Source organism: Lepisosteus platostomus, chromosome 5 (genome assembly GCF_059453375.1).
Source record: "Lepisosteus platostomus isolate fLepPlt1 chromosome 5, fLepPlt1.hap1, whole genome shotgun sequence".
NCBI classification, from domain to species: Eukaryota; Metazoa; Chordata; class Actinopteri; order Semionotiformes; family Lepisosteidae; genus Lepisosteus; species Lepisosteus platostomus.
The window spans coordinates 53,935,867-53,956,379 of NC_142615.1; the positions used below are offsets into that span (position 1 = coordinate 53,935,867).

Sequence of the window (20,513 nt, forward strand, 5' to 3'; positions counted from 1 at the left end):
GTTGAGTAGATTCTAGTAAGAAATTAATTCTATTTGTAAGCAAACGAGAACCCACGCTGGGCATGAATCACACCAATCTTTCAGCATTTCTGAAACGTTTGATTGAATTGACAAAGAAATCCTCTCCCGATCTTCATCTTTGAAAAGGTTAACCTTTTGAGCCAGCAGGTGTAACACTGCAAAGCTGCCTGTTTCTCACAGATGTTTGAAGCTGTAGATAACATTTTGCATGTTTGGTGCCATGGCTTAGCTGGTTAGTGTGCCTGACTAAAAAACAAGAGATCCTGGGTGTGAATCCCAGTGGTATCTATTCATAAACAGCAGGCCAATCACTGCCAATATTTATGGAGCTCAATTTAAGGATGAAAGGATATGCATGTGTTACAGCTTTCTGCAGGTGTTTTATGCTTTAGCACAAGTGTTGGCTCTGTGGCACAATGGAGGGCGTGTTGGACTTCTAGATGTTAATAGAATTAAGTCATTCAAAGGTTGTGGGTTGGAGTCCACCCAGAGTCACATGTTATTTTGATTCAGACTTTCGAAATCCTCTAGGGATTGGTGTTGATCAAGTCAAATAGAGGACTTCTTATGAGTCGACAGTCGAAAATGAACAAGCGGCCACAAGGGAGAAATTAGCACTGGACCTGGTCGGTGATCGCATTATTCCTATCCTGTAGTCCTTGCACTGGTTCCCTGTCAAGTTTCATGTCGACTTTAAAATCCTCATGCTCACCTATGAGCCTCTCCATGGCTTGGCACCTCAGTACCTGTCTGAGCTCTTATTGCCCTACTCCCTTAATCGCAACCTTGGCTCTTCTAATTCTGGTCTCCTATCTGTCCCCCAAGCCCGTCTACGCTCTACGGGTGACAGGGCATTCTCCGGTTATTCCCCCAACCTCTGGATCTCTATCCCCAAGGATATCAGAGAGTCACCTTGTCTAAACTCCTTCAAATCCAGACTCAGAGCCTCCTTCTTTAGAAGAGCCTTTAATTAACTATTCTTTACCCCTTTGCTCCTACTGTATTTAGTACCACCATCTACTGTCTCCTTTAACTGTGTATTCTCATCCTGCTTATCTTATGTATTTTTTCATTGTATTGTTCTCATTCTGCAAAGTGCTTTGAGAAGCCACCTTTAAAGGTGTTATATAAAGTAAAGTTTATTATTATTATTATTATTATTATTATTAATAATGAACAGTGCATTTAACACTGAGCACACTTGGTCCTTCTTTGAGAAGGACTGCAGGGGTAGGGAACAAGCTTTTCATGTGTGTTGTTGAAGACCATATCATCGCTTTGTTGCAGGAAATGTCTGAATGCCATCATCGGAGTAAGGACAGGATCAGGGTTTGGGAAGTCTTTTTGATGCCTGAAACTGTGTGGTTCCTGGTTGTAACAGCTGACACTCTACACCTAAACAACAGAGAACACAGTTGACATCGCTGAACTGCCTAGTGGACATTTTGTCGCCTTCGTCTGACCTGTATTTAAAGCAATTCTCTAAAAACGTGGCACATTATATCTGTGGTACCTTTATGGAGGGTGAGCGCACTCATAAGGATCATAGATTCGATCACAAGCATCCAAAAATTAGCGTGAGAAAATGACATCACGCTATAAGGTTGAATGGCACGAGTTCTCCTTTTCCCTCTGTAGAAAATGTGTGTTTTAAAGGAGATGTCATGTTATTTTTTTGCCAGACAAAGCCATGCCGTAAGAACAGTGTGGTTATTTAAATGTATTGGTATGAAATTGGTTTAAATCAAAGGGATGTAACAACAAAAAATTAAGTGCTTCTTAACACAGAGATAGTTGGAGATATTTGGCAGCAGTGGGATTCCAACTTACGTCCCCAAAGAGTCTGGACCTTTAATCCAGCTCTTTAGAGTGCTCGGCTGCATTAGCCCTGACTGCCTCATACCTCACACTGGCTCAGAGAAAACTGGGTGGCTTGCAAAGACTGGTAGGAGAGGAAAGGAATAAATACTTATTTTTTATCTGCTAAAAGAAGAAAGGAAATATTTGATAATTGTCTAGCAGTTGTTTTGATCAAATTATTGTAATGCAGTGGCAGGTACAATTAAGGTATAATATGTACATGAACTGAGTCTGAAATCTGAGTTGGTGATGGCAACTGACTATCACTGGAGGACAGTTCATCATGAGTGGGTAAGCCTGCATAATGAGGGAGAAGAGATTGGCCTCTGTGACGCAGTGTCCAGTGACACTAACTATCTGTCCTACTGTTCTCTGCTAACGTAGAGGGTGAATGTTGTTTAAGGTGAATGTAAGGTTTCTTTTTTGTAAAATATTTTCGAGCACATTTTTGTTGCTGAAACTTTATCTTGTGCATTTGAATTAATTCCAATATTGTCACATAATTCTATACATTGTTTCATCAGACTAGAACATTTAGAGGAGCTCAATTGCATTCATGAATTGCATAGTGATAGTATTTCTTGTCGTTTAAATATTTCAGTCAAAAATGTAGAGAAGGTGCTCCTGTTTTCACCATTATAAAAACTGTTTCACCAGTAATATTTACTCTCATAAAAGTATTGTAATTGTATTGTTCTGTGACAGTCTTGAGTGTCCTTCTCTTTTACTGCACTACACTTCTCCAGGAGCCAGTTCAGCACACGAGGATCCTCCGTCAAACAAACACTGCAATAGCTTGATAAAAGACACTTCTCATCCTTTCTCTTAGTGTTGGTGCTACTATTCTATGCAAAGGAGGTGCTTTGACAATTAAAGGAGTCTTCATGAAGGTGTTAATGGCAAGCTCTCCACTGGCAATTGACCGGGCTTTTGAAGAAACCAATCTCATTCAACAACCATACAAATTGCACAGCTTAAGGCACATGAAGCGAAATTCGTGAGCAGATAGACACAAAACAATGTCGCTTCACATTATTTGCAAAGCTGTTTTGCTTGTCTAACCACCTCTTCCTACTTTGCAGTGAGCACATATATTTTATTTTCTTCTCTTATATTTTCCTTGATATTTTACTATCCCTTTCCCCCATGTGGAGATGAATCCACATCCAAAACCCCATGTTTCACCCTGCATTTGTGCCAGTTTTACAATCTGTGTAAAAGCCTGCCTTACACAGGTCTAGTGGTACAATCAGTCAGTCTGTGTTACTTATATAGCTGTGTAGAGTGGAGTCATGCTGAGGTTATAAGTTCAAGCCTCCCCTGGAGCCATTAAGTCTTCTGAATGTTTTTCACTCATAAAAAGTTCATTCGCCGTAGCAGTTTCACTGTGACTTTGCAGGTAAAATATTCTTAATGAGAATAATATTTTGTATGCGATAAATAACCGCACCAGAAAATATTGGAGAGAAATGGCTTGTCGCGCTATTTTCAGCAGACACTCAGACACAGAAATGTCTTGTCATTAAAGAAAATTTATGAAGAAGAGGTGTGACATCATTGCAAAGGCGATATTTTCTGATGTCTGTCTTGGTTAATAATCATTTGCGTGGGAATTACTTCTGTCATTATTACTAATACTGATAAAAACAGAGAACTCACAGCTCTCTGGATGTTGGTCATGACTCTAGAAAGTGTTTTTATTTGCAAGCGGCTCTGGAACTCAACACCTGTTGATGGGTCACTTCTGTCAGACACATCAGTGGAACCCAAGCCCACCTACACACACATTCACACACACTGATAGATACACTGTACACCTACACTCTCACACACATTTACACTCACAGACACATCACACATTTATACACTTACACACTCACATATATACACTCACACATGCTATCATCATTAATACTCACATAGACGCAGGCACTACACACACTAACAGACATACCAACACATACACTTACAAATATAAAACTACACACTGACAGACACCACACACTCACAGACACACACCATACACACACATTCACAGGCATGCATTCACAGAAACAGACACTACGCATACTCACAGACACACAGACACACACTTATAGACACCAAACACTCAGAGACCTCACACGCTCACACACTAACAGCTCACACACGCATAGACACCACACATGCACAGACATGCACCCACACACGCACAGATACCACAAACACACTTATCCACAGATACACAATAACTAAAACAAATATAAATACTACTAATACTACAACAGTAACACTATCACTAAAACTGACACAAACTACTAATAATAACAAAAATGTTGTTACTGAAACTAACATTACTACTAGTGTTAATACTCTAACAGTAACACGATAATTATAATTAATATTAACATGAATATGAACATTAAAACTAAAACAATCAGTAGTGCCACTGTCATTAATACTCACATGAACACTAGCATTAAAACTACCAGTTGTACTCTCACTAATATTAACATGAAGACACTGATATTAGTATTAGTTGCTGCCCGTGACGTCACACCGCTCTCTGTGACAAATGCTAGACACTTAAACGCGTGCAGTGACGGAGCGCCTGTCGCCTTGGTTACCATTCTTATGATTTATAAACACTGGAAAAAAGCATTTAAACTGTTACTTACATACATTTATGAACTTGAAATATAATTTTCTAGCTCTAGGATACAGTTACCTAAATAATAATATGAATAATCATTGTTTAATTTCAGATTGAACATTATTAACCCTATCTATCTATGAATTGGCTACATTACTCTGCTCTCCTCCCCACTGATAGCTGATGTGTGGTGAGCGTTCTGGCGCACTATGGCTGCCGTCGCATCATCCAGGTGGATGCTGCACATTGGTGGTGGTGGAGGGGATCCCCATTACCTGTAAAGCGCTTTGAGTGGAGTGTCCAGAAAGCGCTATATAAGTGTAAGCAATTATTATTATTATTATTATTTATTAACTGTTTTTTAGATATTTAAACAGGATCAAGAAAAGAATCAGTACTCACCAATCGGTGAAGTTAATCGATTTTTCTACGGTTCTTCAGTTGAAATAATTGGTTGTCGATAGATAAGTGATCAATAACTCTTCTCCGTGCACTCCGTGCGCCTCCCGCGCTCTTTCTCTCTCTGATCCCGGCTCTCTGGCTGGTGTCTGTGACGTCACAGCGCTTATTCTGACAGAACATAGCGCGTCTCTGCTGCTTTTGTGTGTCTTTTTCAGGAATACCAGAGGTACTCGAAATGTTGCAAAAAGAAAAGCGTCTTTTTCGTTTTGTAAAAAAGTGAGTGCTGATTTTTATTTTAAACAGGAAATGCATGCATGTTGAAACACTAAATTCTATAAATAATTGAGAAATAATAAAGCCAGGAAAACATATGTAAAAATACAATTTGATCACATAATTTACTTCATTACCTCTGGTGGTTAAATGTTTTTTTCTGTTGTGTTTTTTTCTCTTGTACCTGTTTCTGATCCTCTGGTTGTAGTTATATTTGTAAATTCCATACGTTTAATTAAAAAAAGAGCGCGTCTCTGCTGGAGGAGACTCCTATCCGGAGCCCGGAGGGCTTTTCATACAAATATAACATCTCCCCCCCCAAAAAAATGGGCTGTGAAGAGAGGCGATTTATAACAGTTGGAGGAGGAGAGCGACAAACCGAGGAATGAAATTCATTAAACAGAAAGAAAAAAGTTTACTTCACAGATTAATGCGTTACAAAGCGTACCCGCGTGGAGCAGTAGAGAACGAGCAGGAGTCCCTGAAATAAGCGCTTTTAAGGGTTTTACACGAATCATCAGAGTATAGAACCTAGGAGGATCAGACTCATGTTCCTGGAGGTTAAAATGTGTATCCTGGTTTCATTTCCACCCAGCTCTCAGCTCTATAGGTAGTCTGATGATTTAAATTAACTGTATAACTGTTACAAGACTTCATCTAATTGCACATTTATAAGACTGTCTGTGAGACACTTGTGAGAGCAGCTGATTCCCAGGTCTGGTGTAGAATCACCAGAGCACTGCTCAGAGATACAGACTGGTCAACTGGTCACTATTGTAGTCACGACCATCGGCCCATTGGCTACTAATAATCAATATACTGATCAGAGTGTCAATACTGCTGTTTATTACATAAATACTAATATAATTCCACACTCACTTGTGTTATAAAACACTTAAAAAACATGTTTGGAGGCTGATATACAGTAAAGAAAGTAATACTGAAGGGATGGAAGTCCTGGAAAGGGTTAATAGAAGCTTCTTGCTTCTGACCTGGAACAGAGCCCACAGCTGCCAGATCAGTGACCCCTGAGCCCAGTTCACAGAGAGGAGAACCAGGAGCTCTTCTGTGTTTCTAAGAGGACTGGGAGAAAGGAGAAAAGGGGGAGATGTGACTTGAGTCCAGGCTGTTCTGTCTGATATTGTTCATGTAGCAGCACTGATTGTCTGAATATCTTCTGGTTCTGGATTATTAGGATAGAGAGCAGTACGGAGTTGAGCTTCTGTCTGAGTGTGAGTCTAAGCTGTGAATCTGACTGAGAAGAGAATAATGTTTTTTTTTATTCTGCCTCAGAATTTTTCTTATTTGCCAAGGGGTGTTACATCCCCTTCAGATACTCTGCACAGACTGCCAGAGAGAAGAGGAGAGAGAGATGGACAGATAAGAGCACACGCAGCGAGAGAGACATACGTCTTGATTTATTTTGAAGCAAGTGTTCATTTCTTTGCTGGAACAAGTTGTTTCTGAACTTCAAGAAATTCAAACAACTTATGAAAGATAAAATACAAGTCTTGCTTATCAGGACCGAAGAAATACCGCAGGAAAATGCCAGTGATTTTTCTCCTTTTAACGAAAAGTGGAGAAAAACAACGGCAGTGCATTTCCTTCGGCTTGATTTATCTTAATACAAGTATTCACTTCCTTTTCTGTAGATTACAGCCTGCGAAAGAAGAAATAAAGTTATTGGTTATTCATGGTCAGTGCAGGAGAAATACTGCTGGCTGGCAGGAAAATGTCAGTATTTTATTTTAGCTACAAACGTGTGAATGTCAAAAAACAACGGGAGTGTGTTTCTGTGCAGCTATTAAACAAAGGGCTGGTGGTTCAAACCCACTCAGGGATGTGCTTCAGATTGTTCTGCTATAACCATAATCTCTTCTTAAACTTGATGGGATTTCTTTGTAAACCCTCTTGATCTTTGCAGGAAATGTGCATTTTACTCGTGTGGAACTACATGTAAACAATTAAGTACCTAAGTCAATGTTCAAGAGAACCATTTTCACGTGTGGAATTTTATCTTCAACTGGCTGTCAGGAGAATTCATTTATACACCCGTTGTATCCTTAGCAAAAATATTTTAAAATTAGAACACAGATTTGTTGGAGAACTTGACAATCCTTGACAATCATTAAATGAGCATTATACAAATGTGCGTTGATATTTTGTATATGTACCTTAATTGTAATAAATATAAACATAATTGATTTGATATGAATGTTCATTTGAAGGATTTGAGGAAACTATCAAGGATCTCAGAACAACCAAAGATACATTTGGGCATCTGCTATTGGTAAAGATTAACGAATACAGTAAGTTTGAAGCTTGCACACACACGAGAGACAAAAAATCAAAAATCATCATCATTAAACTGACGGTGTGTATAGCAGAGGATGGTTTCGATCCATCAACCTCTGGGTTATGGGCCCAGCACGCTCCCGCTGCGCCACTCTGCTGACGGCTGTCATAGTGTGATTCAACACATTTGCTCTATCTTTGCTTTCTAAAAGTGCGCCCGGGATGAAAAGTTTAAACGGTAAACGCAGACGTCACCTTGAGCACTTGGTCTTTTATAGTACAAATATCACACGCTGCACTACATGGGCGTGTCTTCAAGATCGTTGTGAACCAAAGCTTCTGCTTTCCGAGGCAACTGATTCTTTCGTCGTTAATTCCCAAATCTTCAATGAGAATCAGTGAAACGAAAACCAAACACATGTACACACTCGCGTCGTAGCGTGAAAGAAAAATGATGTGAGCATTTGAGAAATAACGAGAGTAGTCTGAACAGCTCCAACCTATCAACTGTTCTACAGTGATCGCTCCCTCTACACCCAGTTTATAACACTGAAAATGATTCAGGAAGCACAGCAAAGTTCCAAAACCAGCGGTTGAAAAGCGTCTAGATACATAAGATGACAATTTCTCAAAAGTAAGATCTTAATCTTTGAAAGATTGTCATCCATATATTTTCGTTTTTCTCTTTTTTACATAACACGCTTTCGAGAAATAAACTGTCTTGTAATGAAAGCTGCATTAGAAAATGTGTATCTAAATTAAAATCGGGAATATGTCTTTTGCGTTATTCAGCTTTCTTAGCGCTTGGGTCTCGATTCAGATATTGCAATGAAAGCAACAGGGGAGTAAGTTTTCCTTTTCTAAATCAAAGGTGATCTGCTCACAAGGAAGTATAAAAACTTCAGCGTTTACTTTTTGAAGACCGCAAATTGTCGAAACACTGTTGCTTCATAAGCTAATAAGTAAGGTTTCTGAGCACGCATTGTATTACTAATGCTATTATTAAAAAAAGCTTAAATTCACATAATGGAATTTGGACGGCTTTAAGTAGTCTTTTGTACAACTTTACTTGCCCGCTGAGTAGAGTTTTAACCAACGACAGCAGATGTAGCAGTAATAGCAACAACGTGGTTAGAGTGTCACAATACACTCCAAGAAAGAATTGCGGCTTCAGATCGTTTTGTTCTGTTGAAGCTGCCTACAGGCTCTAAATTGTTGACATTGGCTGTGATCTTTTTTCAGGTTTCATAAAATTCTTCACATATTTGAAATATTTCATTCGGGTTCGCCTAATACACGGTGCAAACCGTACCTGCAGCAGAATGCTGTGGCACATGAAGTTGTTTTGTTTAGCGGTTGTAAGGATTGAGGAGCGTACTACAAATCGAGCAAGCGAAAAGAAAATTAAACATGAGTCACTTTTTGGATTGCTAATCCATTGTGCTCTGCTCGTCTAGGTTCAAATCCCATCCTTGTCATGGTTAAGGCTTGAGACGTGTGTGTTTTTTCTAAACGGTGTTTGCATTTGTTTCCTCTTTTACTACTGTACTAGAGCAGTAATATTTCTAGCGGTGGAAGAACATGGTATCACAGGCTGACAGCAGGAACACGTGGCCAGAAGCTGCAGTACATTGGTTTGGGAACAGCAATAACCTTCCTGTGGAGACAGGTGCGCCGGTATTAATACAGCTCTTTCGAGCGGGAAGAGTAACAAGAACTGACTTAAACTTACCAGTTATGTTCAATAGCTAAAAACGCAAAACCAACCTCTTCAGTGGTTGAATCTAAATAACAGAAGCCAATGCTGCCATCAAAGGAAAAAAAATTCCTGAGTTATGTAGTTTTGAGACTAAATATCTGACTTTCAGTTTGAAGCGGTACAATGGATTCTAGGTCACTTTCGTTCTTGATTCAGGATATATATGAGTGTGCTAATGGTTAAAACTGTGTTTACATGAGCTACAAACGTTAACATTTTCATTGCGAGAAGAAAGTCAGTCCGTGCGCATTTCTCAGCATGCACATTGTCAGGAAAATTAAACCCACAGTGCCAGCAAACCTTTCGATAGCCTGTAGGTACTGCCATTGCAAATATAACAGGTTGTTCATACACACATATGATATCGTTGCTATCTCGTAATAAGGAGATAATTTGGTATTTATTAATTAAGATTTTTTTCCTGGGTGGCAACAATGCGCTTCCGCAATAAGTCATAGACTCTGCTTTCAAAATAGCTGCACCAGGCACTTGGACACAGATAAACACAGGGATTTAAAATTCAGGAATATGAATGGTCAATTGCTTACAGTTGGGTTTTTACGTTTTCTTATTTAGCGATTTGTGTATCAATCTTTTAACAATTCATTAAAATGCTACAATATGTAAAATAAAAACAACAGCACCGTTAAATGAAGGGGAGACAGGTAGTTTTTTTTACAATCAGATTCCAATCTCTAATGCTGTGTGTGAGAGCTTAGGTAACTTTCCTTTTCTCACATTTTCTGACGACTATTCCAAAGGGGCACCCTGTCAACTCCTAATACTTTGTATGTTTGATTATTGTCGTTTTATTTAGAAAAAGTTCAATATTGATCATAACTTAAGAAAATTACGATCACGAATAAAAAAAGGGGCTAAAGATGTGAGTTGCTCTTGAATCAGAGCCGGGTGAGACGGGCTTCTGTTCTGATATGATTGTACGAGAAGCAGGAGGAATCGCTTCACTCCTATGGAGCATGAGCTGAATCAGGAGGGAGACATTTTGTATGCTCGTGCATATGTTAACGCATGACCTACATCATAAAACTAAATTATAAACTAACATTAAGTTGTCAAAGACATTCATTTATATACAAACAAGAGACAGACATAGCAATGGTTCTACATTAACTTGTCCTACACTGATCAGACTAATTGAAATGTATGAAAGCCCGTTTCTGCCAGGGAGTTAAAAAAACGCGCTATGGTATCGCAGAATTCCGACTAAGTAACTCAAAATTGCGACTTAGTAACTCAGAACTCCGACTTTATATCTAAAATGTTCTTTAGCTCAGCTAGCAAGGCCTGGATTCAAGCTAATACAGTTAGTAGGGTGGGAGCGGCGAGGGCACAAGCCCTAGAACCCGAATCCGTTACAAGAACAAAAGGACAGACAATGAAATATGGGCTATTTCGAAGTCGCAAATGTGAGATATAAAGTCAAAATTCTGAGTTTTTAGGTCGCAATTCTGAGATTCAAAGTCACAATTCTGAGATACCATAGTGCGTTTTCTTTTACTCCCTGGAGGAAACGGGCTTCCATTGGTTCTCAGTGCTGCGAAGCAAAAGCAATCTCTGAGAAATCAGACAAATTATTATCAGAACATGTCAAAAGCTGATCAGTATTTCTTAACTGGGAAGCAAAGAAATGCTTGTATTACACATTTTAATATGACATGCAATTACACATGAAAACTAGTAAAATTATTTTCATTGCGGTAAGTGTTGATAGAACAGCCCCCTCGATAAAAGAAAGTGTGGACGGACGTGTCGCATGTTCCGTACTCTGTCTGACAGCGAGTTTAACACACTGTCCTTGGAAATTAGAAACTAATTGAGCAATAAATTAATCTGAGCAAATTTTACACGTGTGGGTGATTTAATTCTGTCGAAATTACGTGGAACTCCTCCGCTGGGGTCAGATACACACGGGAAAGTGTTCAGGCGGCTTCACGGAGTCCCGCCTCAGACTGGAAGCAGGTTCTAATTAGACGCTGAGAACAATCCGGGTCTCTGTGTGTAATTGATTGTGTTGATTGAGCGGTAGTGCGACCATGTGTGTGGTAGCATAGTCCTGCTAGTATAAAAACCTAGTCACCGCATTCACACTCTATGCTCTCTTGTTTCAACATAGTTTGGTGGTTTATTTGTCTTACTTCTGTAGCAGTTTAGCGGGACGTCAATTTGGCAATGCGCTCGTTTCTCTTTGTGCTGTGCCTGTGCGCAGGGGCCGGGCTCCCCGCACTGATCTCCGCCGGGCCGGCTGGCTGGGACTTGTCCAGAAGCCCCTCATCCCCTCTGTCCTGCAGGTTCCACTACTCCTACAAGGTTGGCTATGTCCCCACGTGGGCCAGGAGAAAGACCTTCTTCAAGGACCTGAAGAACAAACACAGCTTTGTCCTGCTCACCACCAACTGTAAGCTCCTTGAGCGAGTGGCTCCACCTGCCTGCAGGGGGTGCTGTGTGCAGGTGTAATTCTCTCTCTCTCTCTCTCTCTCTCTCTCTCCCCTAAGGATGAGTACTTCCTGGGTCAGCCCATGTACTTCCAGGCCACTGCCTACTTTGCCACCGTGGAGCAGAGGCTGTACATCCACTCGTGTTACGTAACGGAGAAACCAGACCAGCACACTAGCCCCGTTTCCCCGTGATCGACAACTTGGGGTACGGCCCCTTCTGGGAGGAGAGGTGGGCAGGAGCCCTGAGAGCCTGCAGGGGTTCATCCTTGTCCTTGTCCCCAGGTGCATGGTGGACAGCAAGGCAGATGGCTGCCTGTCCAGGTTTGTCCCCTCCAAGCAGAAGGATGTGCTCCGCTTCACAATTGATTCCTTCCTCTTCCAGAAGAAGCTGTCCAGGAAGGTACTGCTCTCAAAGGCTGCTCAGCCTTCTTGCTCTACTGATCCATGGTCTGCTTTTCCATCCATGATCTAGATGTGAACCAGACTGTGGCAGCTGTAGTGCCTAGAGCTGCCAGCTTGCCTTCACTGATGGCAGAAGGTTCTTCTCTGTCCCTCTATTGGCCTTGATCCCTTAATGCTGTGACTTTCCCTCTTGCAGCATGAAGTGACTGAGCTGTACATGCACTGTGTCATGGCTGTGGCTCCTGCTAAAGCAACACCAGGGACCAAGTCCTGCACCTACAACAGGGAGGCTAAGAGGTACTTCTGCAAGGAGCCTGCTGAGGGTGCTCTGGGACACGCCAGGTGGAGGCCTCACCTGTCCTCTCCTCCAGGTGGGAGGAACTGTATGGTGACCATGAGGTCTGTGCCTGCTGTGAGTCCAGGTGTGCTGGCAGCCGGAATGAAGGTGGGTCTGGTTCTCTATCCCTTGTGGATGCATCTCTGTCCAAGAGACAACCATGCTTGGACAACTGAGGAATGATCCCATGCTGGACAAAGGGACCGTTTAGATGAGTAGACTGTGGGTCTCTGGGTATAGCGGATCCCTCACTCCTGGGTGCTGCTTGTCCACAGGTACCAGGAGCCTGGTGACCCGCAGTCGGGTGGCTGTGGCACCAGTTGAAACTCCTCTGGATGTGGGAGCTGACTGGACTGAGGATGAGGAAGGAGACCCTCAGAGCTCCAGTGAAGATGCTGAGAGCACCAGTGAGGATGTGGAGGGAGCAGAGGACTTTGGAGATGTTGGCCAGTGGACAGGTAGGGTCTGGCAGGAGGCGCCCCAGTAGGGGTGGGTGTCCTGCAGTTCAGCTGCATTGTTCTCCTTCTTCCTCCCCAGGTGCCTGAATGAAGGCTCCAGCCTGGCCCTTGTGACTCTCCTGCCTCCACTCGCCTTGTAATGGCAACATCTCAATAAAGCTGTGAAAGACCCTTCTGCCTGCCCTTGTTTCTTTATGGTTTACAGGTTTGAATGGGGTGGAGGAATTCAAGGGAAGTGAGACCCATTAATCAATGAAAGTATTTGTGGGGGGGGTTCCCCTTTCAAGAATGCTTCCTGTCTTGCTGCCAATGAGGACTGAAAATGGCTGGAGTAATAAAGCATTGTACTGGGCAAAGATGGCTGTATTATTCCTTAGGGAGGGCAGTGTGACTTTTTTTTTACTGTGGGAGAGACAGAGGTGTTCAATATACTGGAAATCCTCCCATTTCTGAGAGGGGTGGTGCTTATGGAGTGTGAGTTGCTACTGTAGTGCCCAGTAAGAGTGAGATCTGGTGTCCTATTCTAGGCTGCACAAACTGACTAAAAGAAACACAAGGAAGGAATTGTCAACAGGGGCTTGGTGTAAAGTAGGCCTTCCCTTCCTTAGCAGAGGAACAATACTGGTGCAAAAACATCAGTGAATAATGGTACAGTTAGAATCTCGGAGGTCTTATGTTATGGGTGTTGGTTTCACAGCAGTGGTAGTGGACAGTCATGAGGAGTATTAGGATTGTGACTGGAGATCCCAGTACTTGACTGGGAAGACAGGTGTTCACAACCACCTCTACCAGCAGTACAGACTGTGTAGATTGAGACTGAACGCTTACTACAAAAAGCCTCTCCACTGTTTCAGTGTCCCATGTCATGAATTTCAAGTGAATCCTAGTCTTCCTTTGTGACTACCTATAACTTGCACAAATCCTGCTGGCCCACTAACACTGTCAATTTTTAGCCCTACTGCACTGCCCTATTAAAGCTTCAAGGATTTAGGATAAAATATTTTATATAATGGTTCCAAAGGTGGCTTCTCAAAGCACTTGACATAATTATAAGAATACACAGGATAAAACAATTCCAATAGACAGAGGAGACCATGGATGGTGGTACTAAGAAAAGTAGAAGCAGAGTGGTAAAGAATGGAACCAGTTCAGTAAAGGCTCTTCTACGGAGCAAGGTGTCGAGTCTGAATTTGAAGGAGTTTAGGGAAGGTGACTCGGATACCCTTGGGCAGAGAGTTCCAGAGTGTGGTGGCATAACAGGAGAAGGCCCTGTCACCCATACAGTGTAGAGGGGCTTGGGGGACAGTTAGGAGACCAGAATTAGAAGACCGAAGGTTATGAAGGAGTAGAGTGATAATAGATTAAACTGCTACTGAGGTGCAACTGAAATGTGAAGGCACGTTCTATAGTTTATGCAAGAAAGGTTAATGTAAGGCTTTTATGGGAAGGGGGTAATGGCAGCACTTTTGAGGACCGTTGGTACAACGGCAATGCTCAAGGATTCATTTCTAATATTGAGGACAATGGGTTATATACCCATCGTTCTTACCAAAGAATCAGAGAGCTTTTGATGTATAAAAAGACTCCTTTCCACCACTAATTTATTCAGGTTTGGTTCATTTGGGTTTTATCAGTTAAATATTTAATATTGTATTTGTCAGTTTGTTGATGCCTGTATATCACAGTGATCTGCACACACACCTTTGACTGAATATGGGCTGCCAAACCTCTCCACCAAACTTATGTATCACTGTATGTACATAAAAAGTTTATTTGTAATAACAGGGGTGTTGGTGCCAGTAGTCAGATTGGGTCAATTGCAAGGTAAGAACAGCATCACATTAACTGGAGATGATCCAGAGATTAGCATGCAGCTCTGTACGCCAGATTAATACCGATTTACAACGCGCTTGTCTGCTGACTTTAGTCCCCTGCTCAGTAATCACAATGTTCCCAATTGCAATGAGCCCAAGGAAACAGCTGCTGCTCTCTAGAGGAGACTACAGGACAGGACTAAGTACAATTCCTGCAATAGACTAAGCAGTTTAGTGCCAAACTAATGGAACACTGAATCCTATGGGACAGTTACGAATGTAGTAACAGCTTAATACTGAAATAATATCGTAAACACCTCGTTATCTTAAGAATCTGTCGCTGTTAAAAAGTATTATAATAATAAGCTAAAATTGTACTGCAGCCACAACACAGTGGACCTGCAGCTCCTGTCCTGATCATACAGAAAGATGTCATCACTATAACACCTGTTAACAAACATAGCGCCTGCAGTCTGCGAAAGAGAGCTCTGAGGTGAATATTCCTTGAAGGGAAGTGAACTGAAAAACAGGCAAATACATCACTCAGATGAAGAGCAACGACTGTCGCTAAAGAAAGTGAGCGAGGGTACACCTATAGTAGTTCATCCACAGAAATTCAAACATAAATTTGTGACGCACCAGAGTACCACAAAGCTAGAAGCATGCCTTCAACTGGAGTATTATACCACGACTATTTATAAGTAATATTAACTTATTCCAGGCATTCATCTGGTTTAAGAATACGAATCGATGCCTTCAAATAGACCTTTAACAGTCCTTTGATGTAGAATTAAGAAAATGGGGAATTATTTGATCCCATTCCCAATCCAGTAGTTTATGGACAGGCGCTCTCAGCGGACTGTGTGCAGGAGTGATGAGTGATGTGGAATTCTATGGGCTCAGTGGGACTCTGGGAATCAACTCAGGGCTCTGCTGTAGATGACTGTAGAACCGGTGTGAAATGATAATGTATCGTTGGCTGGTATTGTTAATGTAAAGTTTACTGGTACGTTTCGGCCAAAACATATTTTCTTTCTTCTTTTTTTCAGCATGGAATAAACCTATTACTTGTTCCTTTGCAGCCTACGCATGCTGATGCAGCTACCCACCTGAACTACAAATTGTATGTCGGCCGTTCCGTTACACTATATTGATGAATCGTACAAGATCATAGGATCTATAAGCCTGAAGACTTGTCTTGTACAGTGCCCTGATAAAAATCAAATTAATTACACTATTTTTTATGGAATCCCATTTCTGGTAGTGAGGCTACCATAGTACACGGATGGAATAGTGGAAGGTGGGATTTTAATTTTTTTTTTAATTTAAACACCAGAAATACAAAAACGAAGACAGAATATGAAATAAGATACAGAAATAGACACTTCACATCCAGGAGAATTCACAATTATTAAAGCTGAAACTTATACTTTTTTCATATTTCCATTGTATGTCCTTTTTTACTTAAAAAAGAAGGTCTTCTTTAGCTTAGCTGGCAAGACTTGGTTCGAGCCAATGCAGTGAGGCACGAACTAGGGTGGGGGTGGTGAGGGGCACAAGCCCTTGAACCAGAATCCGTTACAATAACAAAAGGACAGACAATGAAATATGGGCTATTTCGAAGTCACAAATGTGAGATATAAAGTCGCAATTCTGAGTTTTAAGTCGGAATTCTAGTTACTAAGTCGGAATTCGGAGATACCATCGCACGTTTTTTTTTACTCCCTGGCGGAACCGGGCTTCTATAGAAATGGTCAGATTCAGAGCCTGTGCAGTTCGTGCTAATTAGAACAACGGCAGTACTGAACCCTCAGCACCGTACTGACTGCTGAGCACAAGTTCAGCTGCTCGCCAGCTTTGTTACGCACAGTTTTGCATTGCTATTGAGCCCAGAGCAGGAGCTGATCTTCAGACAGTACCGTGTTAAGTAGTCTGCAGCTTCATGCAAAACAGTTCGACAGTTCCTTGCAATTTACCCAACGTGTTTTCTATAGATTTCAGCTGCAGTTCATTTACATAAAGGAAATCTACTACTGAGGACCCTGATTGGTTTAAAAGGAACATGAGCCAGGCAGGAGTCAAACCTACAATCTTCTGATCCAAAGTCAGATGTGTTATACATTACGTCACTGGCCCTAATCTTACGGTGCTCAACTGCACCATAGTGACCTCAGCGCCACTACTAGTAATACATCGCCCCCGGCCAAAGTTGCTTAGTAAAAAAAAAACATTTTCTTTACTTGTCTGTTTAAAAATATTATATCTTTAAAAAAGACAAAGGGTTTGTGTGTCGCGCTTAAGTTTCGATTCATTTCGAATGCAAAGAAAAAACATTTTCTTCCAAGAAATCATAAATTTGTCTCATTCTCCATACTATAATTCTCTCTTGTAGTAGTAAAGTATTTTGAGTCAAACCAAACAATATATTAAAGGACAAATAATAGGTTTATTCCATGCTGAAAGGAGAAGAGAGAAAACACAACGTTTCAGCTGTGAAACCTTCTTCAGGTTTGTTTTCTCTCTTCTCTTTTCAGCATGGAATAAACCTGCAGTATTACTTGTTCCTTTGCAGATACGCATGCTGACATAGCTACCCACCTGAATATATTAAACATTTCATCTATACGATTAACATAATGTTCTCCTGAATAACTACATTAAATGACAAAGCCTTAGAGCCACAGAGAAAAACAAATTGCATTTAAAGTAATTTTAAAGGCTCGAGATAACATTGCACTATAAACCCAAATGTTTGTCTTCTTTGTGGCGCTTACTTTTTGTTGCTTTAGCAAATTTCATGCAGTTTATTTCTGACACAAGAGATAACAAGCTTGTGTATTTATGACAAAAAAGCAGGGCAACAATTTATATCGTCCTTGAAATTGAAATTGTTAAAAAGTGAGTTAAATGCACATATAGTAAATATATTTTCTCATATATTGGTGTGTTTTTTTGTCTAAAAATCCTTCATGAATGGTTTAACAGACACTTTGCATAATAAAAAAAATATATGTACGAATTGTAACTTTTTATACAGTAAAGTTTTGTTGTGAACATGAGCCCTGTTTATCGATATCACCAACACAGTTCTGGATTTTATTCTACCTTCCTATGGACATATGAATTTTCTTTCACACAACAGCTCGCATGTGTGGTAGCTTATTAGCGCCAGGGAGAAAAAGAATATTGTTGGCTTTTAAATGAGAAACCATTAGCGTTTATACAAAATCACAATGCGTTGTCCCAGACATTAGGACATCCTCTGTTTAAACACCTGTCATTTTCTCTAATATTGGCTCCTGTGCTTCGGTCCATTTGAGAGAGAAGACACTGAAAAAGTCGAGTGAAAGTGGATTTTGCACCTGCGCCAGTGCTGTAGTGGTATCATACAGACACCCATACAAATCCATCACACGTTGGAAGGCAACGTAAAATATTGCTCTGTCCGTTGGTGGATTAGGTATGCATGCTACATTTCAATGTAAAATGCAATGTAAAAAGATCACATTTGATTCAAAAACGATTAATGTAAAAACCGATAAAGCTCATGTTTTTTATCTAGTTTTATCTATATCTATATTTAGTTTTTCAAAGGTCTTAAAAAAATGTTTATCGCGATTGTGAAAGTTAGAGAAGGTGTACCAGCGCGTGCCTTTATATCGCCAGCTTCAGTCTCGTCTGTAGCTGCGAGAAGGTTAAAAGCGCACAAGTGATCTGTCTTTCATCAAAATAATTGCTGGAGCAGCAGGACGTAGAGTACCATCCAGCAGCTGTAGATGGTGCTCGGGTAAGAGCTAATTCTGTTTTCAGCACAGGGAGCAAGAATGAGCTCTGTCCAGCTCCCAGCAGAATCCATTCTGGTTTGGTTGCTGTCAGACTGTGCATCTGAGGCTTTTTGGATCGCAACGTGAAAAAAAAGAACAAAAAACAATTGCTCACATCGTGTTACTTCCACCAGAGGAAGGGAAGATATCACTTAAAAAATCAGAACTGAATATTTGGATCCGGGGCCTCATACTTATCAAATTATTAAAATAATTATTTAACTATCAGATTGTGTTTCTGCAACATTTCGTGCACAGTATGCCGTATTCAACAATAAAACAACAGTCACAATGAGGCCTTTACACCCAGTCTGGGGTATTTTCCCCTTTTATATTTTTGCCACTTTATATCGAACCCGTTATACTCCCAGAAGTGCGCAGTAGCTTCTACTTAATACAAATATGCAATTCACCACTGGTATAAAGAGATGTGTGCCATGTCTGTCTTTGTAAGCATTTGTTTAAAAAATAAGTTCACAATATGTTAAAAACACAAAAAGCACAAACTTACTAATACAACGATACAAAATCAAAACCAAATCATAAAGCCAATTAAGTACCTATCCTTTGAAAACAGAGAACACCTTTATATCTACAATAAAAATGTGACATTTGTATCTACTTTTGAATTACTGTACAAAGCAGTCAGAGTAGTCCCTGAATTCAAAGATCAGATCTTGGCCAAAACAAGACAATCAGACGTGAGCTGAATTCGGAACAAGAGCCTCTGCTTCGTCGTTTATTGAGCTTTTGATCAAAGTCTGAGTGAAAAAAGATCAGCTATTTTAACTGTTTGAATGAAATACACAAAGGGCACCTTCCTTCAAGCCGAAGTCAAACCAGCGACCTAAGGATTCCCTCTTGTTTTCACTACAGTCCTCCGCTCTACCAACTGGGCTATCAACAGATGTCAGGAGCTGCTCTCTGGCACATACTGCCCTATGTAGTGAAATGTTGTGGATGATTTAAATCCCAGATCGACATCATTTCCAACTCAAACACCCGTTGTAAGTGTCTGACCATTGATATTCTTGAATTATAAGCCTGTACACACGCCGGCAGGCAGTTCAGCGAATATGATGCCCCTGCAGGGGCCGAATATTAGACAGACGTACACATACAGTCATCGTGTGGAGTTTATTCCTCCTCTACCGCAGTCTTTGCCTCTTGTCACATTTGTGCTTAATTGTCGATTTTTTGTATAGAACACTGAATATCTTGAGGAAGCCTGTCAAGCAAAGACTGATGGATTATTGAGGTGCAAACACTGGTTCAAAATCAACACCCTCTGCTATTGCCGTTGTTTCTTTGATAGTTTCTTCAAATTTCTCATCTGACCTTCAATATCAAGGGATATTGAGCATAATACTGTAACGCAACAGGGGCTCAGGCAGGCGCCCTAGCCACATTAGGTCGGCCTCCCACCTTCGGGGGCTCGAACCCAGGACTCCCACGTTTCTCAGCAGGGACCCAGCGCGGTGGACCGAAGAGAGATCTCTTTCTACATCCCAGTAGCTGTAGTCCTGCTATCACAGGGAAGGGCGGTGACGTCACCTGCTCTGGTACGCCGGCTCTTACACAGTGCCTGTCAGCCGTAAGCGTTACAATACCATACAAATTGTAACTTTCTTTTGATTGCCAGTTTTATTAAAATGCCATCCTCTTTTACAGTTATTTTAGATGTTTGGCAAGGCGTAATATCCCCCCTCTCACCCTCAGCTAAAATATTTTAAAAGTACAACAACATTACATTATATTGAACAGCACTTCGGTTAACATTTATATTCAAATTAAGGTAAATATACGAAAATATTAAAATAGAACTCCGGCGATCTGTTGTTTTTGCTTGTCAAGTTCTCAAACAATTTTGCATTGTTTTTTAAATTACTTTAGCTGAAGATGCAATGGGAGCATAAGTGAATTCTCCCGCCACCCATTGGAACATATACAGTAATTCCATGGGTGAATACTATCTGCTTG

The 20,513-nt window shown here is 40.9% G+C and overlaps 1 protein-coding gene across 1 annotated transcript; it reads left to right on the forward strand.

Moving 5' to 3' along the window:
- Positions 1–11,773: 11,773 nt before the first annotated feature.
- Positions 11,774–13,624, forward strand: LOC148669362 (zona pellucida sperm-binding protein 3-like). Its single transcript, XM_088631003.1, has 5 exons — positions 11,774–11,903; positions 11,981–12,098; positions 12,297–12,397; positions 12,472–12,545; positions 13,593–13,624. The coding sequence occupies exons 2-5, from the start codon at positions 11,985–11,987 to the stop codon at positions 13,622–13,624; spliced, it is 321 nt and encodes a 106-aa protein (XP_088487129.1). The 5' UTR covers positions 11,774–11,903; positions 11,981–11,984.
- Positions 13,625–20,513: the final 6,889 nt, after the last annotated feature.